General features: G+C 38.1%; 1 protein-coding gene and 1 long non-coding RNA gene across 2 annotated transcripts in view; both read right to left on the reverse strand.

Annotated features, from left to right (window-relative positions):
• LOC123503354 overlaps nucleotides 1-2,759 on the reverse strand; it is a 45,755-nt gene extending 42,996 nt beyond the window's left edge. The window contains exon 1 of the long non-coding RNA XR_006674421.1: nucleotides 2,619-2,759. This is a non-coding gene — a long non-coding RNA (uncharacterized LOC123503354). The remainder of the gene's footprint in view (nucleotides 1-2,618) is intronic.
• Nucleotides 2,760-8,420: 5,661 nt separating this feature from the next.
• Nucleotides 8,421-10,281, reverse strand: LOC123503786 (protein ZBED8-like). Its single transcript, XM_045253785.1, is given in 3 exon segments — nucleotides 8,421-8,995; nucleotides 8,998-9,798; nucleotides 9,996-10,281. Coding segments are annotated over 3 exon segments (1,410 nt in total). The 5' UTR covers nucleotides 10,030-10,281.
• Nucleotides 10,282-11,395: the final 1,114 nt, after the last annotated feature.

Consider the following 11,395-nt stretch of genomic DNA (forward strand, 5'->3'; position numbering starts at 1 on the left):
AGGAAAGCTTAAGTATAAATTTATTTACAGATGATGCAAAACTTTTGACAGCAATAAAGAACAACAAGGACTGTATGGAATTGCAGAGAGATATTAACAAAATATCAGAGTGGAGTCAAAATTGGAAATTAGAATTTAATGCCAAAAATGTCAATGGAAATTGGTAAAAGTAACATAAGACCTACATGGGAACACAAAATGAGAAGAGGTTATAATGAAAAGGAAGAGACACCTGGAAGTGATTATATAAGACACTCTGACTCCATAAAGACACATAAATGAGTTACAGGCAAGCCCCGCTTAACAAAGGGGTTACGTTCCTAAAAACCCTTCGTTAAGCGAATCGATTATAACAAGTTTAACCCCTAACTTGAACTTCCATTGAGAGTACACAAAGCAAGAATGCATCATACTACAGTGAAAGGCTTAATGAAAGTAAAAATTATGAAGTTAAACATTTAGGCAGTTTAGTTTAAGTCATTATAATGTACACTAATGTATGTATGTACGTAACTTTATAATGTTGATGATCTTAAATTTATGAAGGGAGGGAGAGTGAAATGGGAAAGACACTACCCGGCAACCTGTGGAATGTAAACAAAGGGCGCATCATTGTATCACATACAAAACTTATGTACCACATTTCCTCAAGGCTTTCCATTTTATCCATTGTAGTCACGAGTTCAGGTGGTTCTTTTAGCTTGCAAGGAAGATACGGTCTCATCAGCCTTCTTAATAGAGTCTGCTGACTTGAAAATAGTAGAGACAGTAGATGGAGTCAAGATGGTGGCAAGCAATGCTATTAGTTTTCTTGCCTCTCGTGTCTATGAATAATATCCAGCTTCACTTCGAGAGTAAGAGACTTCCTGGTCTTCTTAGCAACGCTAGGTGACATTGCAGGGCGTTTTGGTGGCAAGTTGAGCGAGGGATGACGAGCTGCTGCTGACGCTGTTATTGTTTTGAACAAGGGGAGTGAGTGGTGCGTGTGTTGTCCACGAGAGGTGCTGGTGTATTCAAAAGCTTGTCAACTTGCGTGATATGGCAGGACTTTCAAACTTGGAAAAAATTACCTGGATAAAACTTCGTTAAAGCGAGTTTGGTGTTCATTAAACGAGCAGATGGTAGTAAAGTGAAACCTTCATTGTAGCGAAATTTCGTTGTGTGAACCTTTGTTAAGCGGGGTTGCCTGTATTTGCTTCAACATACAAGACACTAACAAATATCAGGGTGGCTTTCAATTACGAGTACATGGATAAGAGTATGATGAAACAATCATAACCAATATGATAAGACCTAGACTTGAATATGCAGCAATGGTGTGGTCAACATATATGCAAAAGGACATCAGGAAAATAAAATGAATCCAAAGGACAGCTACAAAGATGGTGCCAGAAATAAAGGATCTTCCCTATGAAGAAAGACTAAAGGAAATTTAACTACCAACTTTGAAGAATAGACAGGAGGATATCTAATAATGATGTAGAAGATAGTGAACCGTATGGAAAAGATAGACAAGACCTGGTATCACCAACAAAAGATGGAGATAGACAAACAAGAGGACATTCTAAGAAGGTCATGAAAAGTCAAAGATAGACAAGACCTGGTATCACCAACAGAAGATGGAGATAGACAAACAAGAGGACACTCTACGAACATCATGAAAAGTCAGTGTTTGAGGAACATTAAAAAGTTTAATTTTCCAATTAGGATGATGGATATCTGGAACAACTTGAGTGAAGAGATTGTAACAGCATAAAGTGTGCATAAATTTAAGGAAAAGTTGGATAAAATTAGATATGGAGATGAGTTCCACTTGAACCCTGTAATATACAACTAGATAAATACATTTGGAGGCGGTGGCCTAGTGGATAAGGTGGTGAGCATGGGATCGGGCAGACGTCCATGCGTAGATTCAAATCCCACCACGTATCGCCTTGATACTTAGCCATTTGTCAAGTGGTTTAAAGTTACCTACATGTCACCATGATACCTAGGTTCTAGGTGGTTACACCAAAGATGCACTTGGGTGGTGATATGGGCTCTAACATGGGTACCATTATAAATAAAATTGGCTGCGCTTCTAATGGGTAGAAGCTGAACAGCGCTTCCTTTACTCTTCAAGTGGGGGAAAAAAAAAAAAAGCTAAATACTTGTAGCTTGGAACATGGGAAAGTTGGTGCATTTTATGGATTATTTACTGGAGAATGAAAGGAAGACAAAAGAAGTTCTCTTGCAATTACAATATTAACCAAGTAATCATAAATATCATGATTTTTAGTCTTTATTTCCAAGATATCTAAATTGGAGAGAGAGAGAGAGAGAGAGAGAGAGAGAGAGAGAGAGAGAGAGAGAGAGAGAGAGAGAGAGAGATTGTGGTATTGATGGATAAGAGGCCAGATGAGAAATGTAGAAACAAGGAGGGAGTGGGGATGGGGGAGGCAGACATGTGGGGGTTGCCAAAGGAGGTATGGCTTAATTCACACATCATGACTTCTGGCCAATGATATTTTACCTACTAAAATCCCTGAAACTGACAAGTCTCTTTAGTTAAAAATAGGGATAGGAAAGCTCCTTCACTAAGTATGGAGCTGACTGTACATGAACAAATTCATACTCACAAAAAGCCTGATCATGACTGGAACAATTAAGAACTTGTATCACAGTGTATCACAACAAGCTGAAAATTAAAACAACACTTATCATCACATTACTAGTAATATTGTTGAAATTTAAATAAAAAAAATTCAAGTAAACCCTGTACATTCAATTCTACAACTATTTCTAAATATTAAGTGAACTGAGACAACACAAAACTCCTAACTTCATAGTTGTTTTGCCTAGAGATAAGATGTGAAGTTTCCAGTTTTGATATCAGTAAATGACCAATAAAACATATACAAAGTAGAAGAGAACAATTGAGCATTATTGAAGAAGAAAGGCAGTTATCTGGAAGACTGTATTGAGTTGATAGATACATATATTAAGCTTTTGAGGTATTGAACAATATAAGTTTGCTCTACCATAATCAAAAAGACATCACGCGTTTTGTGGCTTGCATGAGCTGTTTAATTCCTGAAGGGTTAGATATCTCTGAAAAAATGTGAAGAACTGCACAGTGGTATTATAAGCATATAAGAAGATATGAACAGAGGTTTGGCTTACATGATCATTGATTAATAACAAGAACAGAATAGGTGACATGAAGGAACAACAGTGTTAAGAGTTTGGAGAACAGTTACCATCTGCGACAATAATAATAGAGGTCAGAAAAGAAATCTGAGAAGTTACAAAGATAAAAACTGTAGGAGAATAGTTTGAAAATTGAAGCTTTGTGCCAAATTTTATCAAATACTTTCTGATAAGTATAAAATTTCACTAAATTCTCTAAAAGAGCATTACCAAGACTCAGTAAAGAATCAAATCACCAGCACAACACCAATGATGGACCCATACTGTCAATCAGATATAAGGATGAAAAGTGATAGATAGTGATAAGTAGATATAAGGGAGGCGGTGGCGTAGTGGATAAGGTGGTGAGCGTGGGATCGGGCAGACGTCCACGCGTAGGTTCAAATCCCACCACGTACAGACTTAAAACACTTTGCCATTTGTCGAGTGGTTTAAAGTTACCTACATGTCACCATGATGGAGGGATGTTGGCTAGAGGCAGTAGAGGAAGGAAAGGATTTAGGAGTAGTGATAGACAGGACTATAAAATTTTCAAAGCAATGTTTAGAAGCAAGAAATAGGGCAAATAGGATCCTGGGTTTTATAAATAGAAATGTTAGTTATAAAAGTAAGGAAGTGGTGCGTAGCTTATATAATTCCAATGTTAGGCCCCATTTAGAGTATTGCATACAGGCCTGGTCACCCCACTATAGGCAGGATATCAACATGTTAGAAGCAGTTCAGAGAAGAGCAACTAGGATGATACCAGCATTAAAGCGCCTGGAGTATAGAGATAGATTAAAGGAATTAAACATGTTTTCATTTGAGAGGAGATTTATAAGAGGGATATGATAGAGTTATTTAAAATGTTCTCAGATACAAACTACATAGATGTGAGATCTTTCTTTACCTTAGAGGAGGAAATAGGACTAGAAATCATGGCAGGAAGATTAGAAAGCAAAGGCTGCAGGTTAGATATAAGAAAATATTTCTTTAGTCATAGGGTGGTAGACTTCTGGAATGCATTGCCAGAGAGGGTTGTAAATAGCACTAGTTTGACAATGTTTAAAAACAGATTAGATAAGCACTTAAATTTATTAGATTTATAATTATGTATAGCACTGCATGATAGTTTTATAAGAAATTTACTATAGTTAAACAAGACATGATCCCCATGTATGGGGACCACAAATTGTAGAGGATTTCGCTGCAGGACTTAGCCCTGTTAATGGGCCTAATATTTAGAATTAGTATATAATGTATTGTGTACTTGTAAGTGTATCTTTAAGTACTGATGACGAGGTCGCTGTGCGACTGATACAGGATAACCTAGATGGGCCCTGGTGGCCCTTTGTTATCCTATTATTTATGTTATGTTATGTTATGATACCCAGGTTCTAGGTGGTTACACTCAAGATGAGCTTGGGTGGTGATATGGGCCCTAATATGGGTACCACTATAAATAAAATTGCCTGCGCCACTAATGGGCGGAAGCTGAACAGCGCTTCCCATACACTCTTCAAGTGTGCCTACAGGCGCTATAGGCCTTACCATAAAATTAAAAAAAAAAAATAAAAATAAAGATAGAATCTTCCTGTTGAAAATAGATTGAAAACTTTAAAGAAACAGGATATCAAAGCAATAGGACAGTACATAGTTAGGAGACCATCATCCTTTTTGGAAATACTGAATGTTAGCAACCTTTCATGTAAGAAGAAAAGACAAATACTGATAAACAAACTGAAAGAGTTTGATTAGGCAAGGTGCAAGCACAGAGGCATAGTTAGAGAACAATTGGAGGGACCCCATCAGCCCCATGAATCTTCCAAGGGTTAACACTAGCAAGGGTATGGACAATTGCAAAAGCTTTTAATGGGTAAAACAACATAGCCAGAGGGTTGGAGAGAGGGAAGAACAAGCCCTTATCATTCACAGTAGAGATTTTCGCAAAAGTTTGAGCAGAGTTCAGTTACAGTTACAGCACTAAAGTGGAAGCTGTGTAGGGTGCATTGTTAAGGGATGTTGCCATGGGGAATATTTTTGATTGGGGGTTGGGGCTCAGATGGCCTTGATAACAGACATCACTTACAGACCACTGTGCCTGCAACCAAACAACCAGTAATAATTTATGGTGCATTATTCAAAAGCCTCATATCTGGAAGCTGGAAGCCAGAGTCTTCTGCCTTGTTGAGGTCTAACAGTTTCTGCATCATGCTGTGGCTCATGCTATGTCCTCCTTGCCTACAATCACCTTGCATGTGTTGGTATGCCACCCATGTTCACCTCCCATGTATTGGGATGCCAGTTCTTTTACCATAGAGTAGAAATACTGAAGCCTAGAGTGGAGTGAGGCTTGTAGTGCCCACATCTAGCCTTGTGAGTTCTGTGTGCAAGGTCGAATGATTCTGTGCTGTGCAAGAGTATGGATGGTGTGTGTTGCAGGCATGCAGCTCTATCTCAGATGAGGGAAGTAGTGCCTGTGGTGACCTGTAAGTCACAAGGTGACGATGTTCTGTTTTCTGGTGATGAAATATATATCTGTGTTGTGCATGTCCTGAGCCCTTTGGGTTGCTTCCACTTGCATTGTGGTGCCTGGTGATAGAGAGAGTGCTGTCCTAACTACTACTGCCTCCATACCAGTTGCTGCCTGTCCAGGTAGATGTGTTACTAGTGGGTGTACAGGTGTGGGTGGCACAGCACTAAAATATGGTGAATGTTTCCTTCCCAAACTCTTTACTTCCATTCATTCAGACAAAAAGATTCATCCCCCACCTAAAAAAATTTCAAGGAAAGAGAAAATGAACAGGCTACTTTGCATGACTAAGTAACACAAGCATACATGTTTTCAGCTTATTTTATAGATCCTGATAAAATTGATATTAATGGTCAAGTATAGCTATGCCTCCATATTTTTTTATTATTTCGTTCCACACCTTCACAAAACCCAAAGTATATACACATCATATGATAGTATAAAGTGGCAGAAAAATGTCACTAATCTTCTCAATACTACAGGTGATTAGGTATTTTTCCTAAGCCAGGTTTTTGTAACTACCCACCACGAGCAGAAATGAAACCTGGCTTAGGAGAAATTCTGAGTCACCTGTAGCATCAAGAGGATTAGTGACATTTTTCTGCCACTTTATACTATCATATGAAAAGTATACTGTGGGTTTTATGAAGGCGTGGAAGGAAATAACAAAGAAATACTAAGGAGGTATATATATATATATATATATATATATATATATATATATATATATATATATATATATATATATATATATATATATATATATACCAAATATAGTATATTGCCAGTAAACATTATTATGAAGATATACAGATAATAAAAAAAATAACAAAACACAGATTTCACACAAAAATAATTAGGTACGGTTTGGTTTTCATTAAGTTGATCGACGTTAGGTTAGGAGTTGAACAATATAGGCAAGTGCACCTGAAGTGTACTGGCTGATTAACTATTCCCAGGTGTAAGTTTTGGATTTAGAGACTGTTATGCCTGAAGTGATTAGTATATTAAGAGATGTCCATGTTTGTTTTAATGATTGGTGACTATAGTCTGCCTGTTTTGATTATCTCAGAGCAAACCGTGTGTTCGGTTGGCAGCCCTGCCTCACCTTTGCTCTCGCTCAACCCCGCTGAGACGCAGATTCATTAACAAATGAAATTTGTGTAATTTGTGTCGTTACTGAGTAAAGTGAATAAATATAAATGTTTGTTAATGAATCTGTGTCTCAGCGGGGCTGAGCGAGAGCAGAGGTGAGGCAGGGCTGCCAACCGAACACACGGTTTGCTCTGAGATAATCAACATGGACTGACTATAGTAATAATACTTATTTATCCTTACACCTACCAGGAAAATCTGATTAAGAATGCAATCACCAAAAAACAAATATTAATTACATAATTACTATATAATACAATTACAGTAGAATTACACATGTATCACTCTTGCAGACCAAGTTATATTTCTTTTCTTCTGGTACATGCTAATATTAAATACAAAATACCCGATGCCATGATTTCCCTTTGCTAGAAAACGAGATTGAATAGAAGACAGTATGTAAGTTATTTCTTACCTAGTTCTCTTACCTTGTGGGTTTCCCACCCCCACACATCAAATGGAGGATAAAAACAGGAAGCCACACTCTGCTGATGTGCCAACCTATACACAACTTCATGAGTAATAAAAGTTGACAAGAACAGGCTGGAAAGTGCATCATAAGCAACAATATATGACTGTCTAGCACAGTGGTTCCCAAACTTTTTCTGGTCGTTACCCACTTTTCATACATGATCCTTGTCCATGGCCCACAACCATAACCCGTGACTGTCTACAGTCCTACACTCATTAGGTCCATATAAAAACCACTCTAGCAAATCCTGTAATTTTATTGATTCCATTTGTTATTTTTTCTTTTATTAATTATTAATAAAGAAATTTGTATTTTGCCTTTGCTGAATCTCCTATAATTATTGAAATGGTACTAAAGAAGTAATATAATGCACATTAAAAATTCATATGTAGAGTAATTAAAATTGCATTATTGTGAAAAGCTGTTTCAGCAATAAGCAAAAAAATAAGAAACAAAGAAATTCCACTGGATTGAAAAAGTGTATTAATCCCACGCAATGTGATCTGATCTTTGAATCTTACAAATCTGATAACTTTGTAATTCTGAAATGAAATGCTATCATAGGGAGTCATAATTAACTGCCACAACCATGGCCTTCAGTGGCCACACACCCACCTCCTCCCAGACCATTTGCTTCTGAACGTTCATGCCACGTTCATGTTTCCTTCACTTTTGAATCCCCATTCCACTCAGTGTGAAGGGTGATGTTGCAGATTATCAACAAGCTTCTTGATTCTTGGTTTTGTTTCACTTAAAGCACACCGTAGGTCATGCTTCACTTCAAGTCTGTTGCGATATTTCGTTTTAATGTGGAGTAGTTGAGAGAATGCAGCCTCGCAGGAATAAGTTGATGAAAATGGTAGGAGGTGGCGAAAAGCTAAGTCACATAAGTTTGGGTATGAAGCTGCCATTGATGACCAAAATACTGTGAGAGATTCAGTTTCAAACTTCATCTTAGCTCCTGAATCCTCCTGAAGTGTCAACAGCTCAGTTTGGCCATCATCATTGTCATCAGGAATGCATGTCACTGCAGCAGTGAAGGGGGCCCTTACTAGCCGAGAAGTTAGGCTTTGGATATCTGGGAAGTATCTTTTAAACTCCTTCCAAGGCCTCAAGATGTTGGGTAATCAAGTTCTGCGTAGCAGCATCACACTTCTCTACAATTTCTGACACTGTCTCCAGCATTGCCAAGTTTCCCATTCCAACTTTGCGCCTCCAATTCTCCATCTTACGAATGAAAGCTTTGATTTTGTCCACAAAATCGATTATCAAGCTTCCTTTCCCTTGGAGTTCCAGGTTCAGTGTGTTCAACTGTCTAAATATGTCAACAAGATAGGCTAGCCGTATTTCGAAGCTATCTGCAGACCATGCTGACAGCAAATCTTGCTTGTTCTGTATTCTGAGAAAGAGGCTGATCTCTTCTCTGAGCTCAAATACACGTTGAACTACATTTCCTTTTGATAGCCAGCGAACTGCTGTATGAAATAGGAGGGTCTCATGAGCTGCATCCATATCTTGGCAGAGTCTCTTGAAAAGGCGTGTGTTAAGAGCACTACCTTTTACAAAGTTAACTGTCTTTATAATTGTATTCAGAGTGTCCTGTAATTCTGAGGGTAGCGTTTTTGATGCAAGAGCTTGCCTGTGGATCATGCAGTGAAGAGGATAGCATTTGGTGCTTTTTGTATAACTCTTGTAACAAAACCTGACTGAGAACCCAACATGGCTGGAGCCCCGTCTGTGCATATCCCACAAAGATTGCCCCAGTCAAGACCTTCAGATTCAAAGAATTCTGTAAGTTTCTGCATTACATCTTCACCTTTTGTAGATTGTTCAAGAGGCTCACAAAACAAGAATTCCTCCTTCAGATCCTCATCATGAACATACCTTACAAAAGCCAGGAGTTGTGAGCAGGACTGGACGTCAGTGGACTCATCGAGTTGAATACTGAATAATCCAGCTCTTTTGATTTCCTGTATCACCTGCTCTCTGATGTCATCAGATATTTGGGAGATTCGGCGTTGCACTGTATTATTTGAGAGTGAAATAGCATTCAGCTTTTCAGCACTTTTCTCACCCAAAACAAGCTTTACCATTGTTTTGGCACATGGCAAAATTAATTCCTCCCCAATTGTGTGAGGCTTCTTTTTCTTTGCTATTTCAAGGGCTACAAGAAATGATGCCTCCACTACGGCAGCATTTTGTTGATGAAAGGAACCACTGGCATCAAGTCGCTGTCTCTTCATGTTCAATTCTTGTCGACTAAAGAAGGAACGATCTTTGCCAACATGTTGAGGATGCTTGGTTTCCAGATGTAATCTAAGCTTACTGGGCCTTAGTGATTCAGCTGTGAGTATTTTGTGACAAATCACACACTGAGGCTTCACTACACCTTTATCAGTGATGCTTGTAAATCCAAAATCCAGGTAGTTGTCATCATAGTTGCGTTTCTTATTAGAAGCCATCACTGTACCTGCAATGCACAAACAAAAAACTGCTATTTCTAACACCGCAAACATATGTCATCACCCATGATTAGAATAATAAAATGATAAATATGAGGTAGAAAGGAAGTTAGATTTAACGTTACAAAAAAGTTATAGAATGTGCATAAATACAGCAGATATTATTTACCTTCTTAATATACTTCATGATGCAGGGCTTACTTACCATTAAAGTGGTATTGATGTTGGCTTAAGTTCATATAATACTGAAGTATTCACAGGTGGGAGGAAACTGATTATATGGGGAGGCACACACGGTGATCAATGTTGTAACTGTGAATGTCTGGTTAACTGAATAATATGAACATCCTTGCTGATACGTAAGATTCAAGACCAGGTTATCATACAGAATACACAGCTTAGGAAGCCTTAGATTAGAATTATGTTGAGTTAAAATTATCTTGCTTCCCTAATACATCCCCATGTCTTGTTTTATGTCAAGAACACAGAATCAGATAAAAAAAAAAAAAGGGACGTATTACCCATGTGTCTGGCAGCAAGGCATTGCACAAACCTGTACTGAACCTGTAAGTTCCCTCCACTGGCTACCTACCCGCTAAACTCCTTTGGTTTTATTTATGCATAGCCTCAGATTATGGTCCCCTACATTCTGCTATATGGCCCCCCAGGGGGCCATGGCCCGCAGTTTGGGAACCACTGGTCTAGCAGAACCACAGAAACTGTTGCTCAGGCATAATGAAAGAGCAAGTTACCAAGATGAAGAGCAAGGCCACGTTTAAATGTTTTAATATTTTCACATTTAACAAGCTTGCCTAACAATACATGCCACAGGTAAACACACCTCAAACTAAAGAAACTTTTTAAATTCTCTAGCTGGGTTCTGGAATGAACAATTTTGAAATCATGACAAGGGATGAGGAAAGAGGTCATCTCTAGAAATTGATAAATGATCATGAAAATCTGCCAATATTTAACAATATCATGTCTGAGTAATCTCCCCTCGACCGAGTACAAGTTCAAGGTTTTAGGTGCTGGGAGCTGTCCAAGCCCTCCATTCCACATCTTCTTTGAATTGTCTCTAATTGTCTCACATTCCCCATATAACTCAAATTCCAAACAGAGGATGCACATTCTAGTAAAGGACGTACTTACATAAGCAGTGAAAATCAGACATAAGCAGTGAAAATGAGAATCATAAAAGAAGCATCCCAATTTACAGTAGTCCTTAGAATAGTGGTCCTGTCTTGTGTACTATTCGTATCGGATACATGTTGGTGGAATTAAAGTTTATCAACACACACACCTAAGTCTGTAGGTAAGTCTTTAAATAGAATTCCTACATTGTTAATATAATAACAAACATCTTAACCAAACCCAGACCAAAAAATATAATTCCTAGTGAATTTTAAGGCAACGCACTTGGACAGATTTTGTCCCCAAGACTCAGTCAGATATTGGAAAAGAGTACTGCACTTATATCCTATTGGCATTTTTCACTGCAATCACCAAACCATCATCAGAACCTGCTTCAATACTAATATCTCAATAGGACCTGCCTCAATACTAATATCTCAGTAGAGGAGACTATGTTGGAATTAACAAAAT

Source organism: Portunus trituberculatus, chromosome 14, assembly GCF_017591435.1.
Source record: "Portunus trituberculatus isolate SZX2019 chromosome 14, ASM1759143v1, whole genome shotgun sequence".
In the NCBI taxonomy this organism is placed as follows: domain Eukaryota; kingdom Metazoa; phylum Arthropoda; class Malacostraca; order Decapoda; family Portunidae; genus Portunus; species Portunus trituberculatus.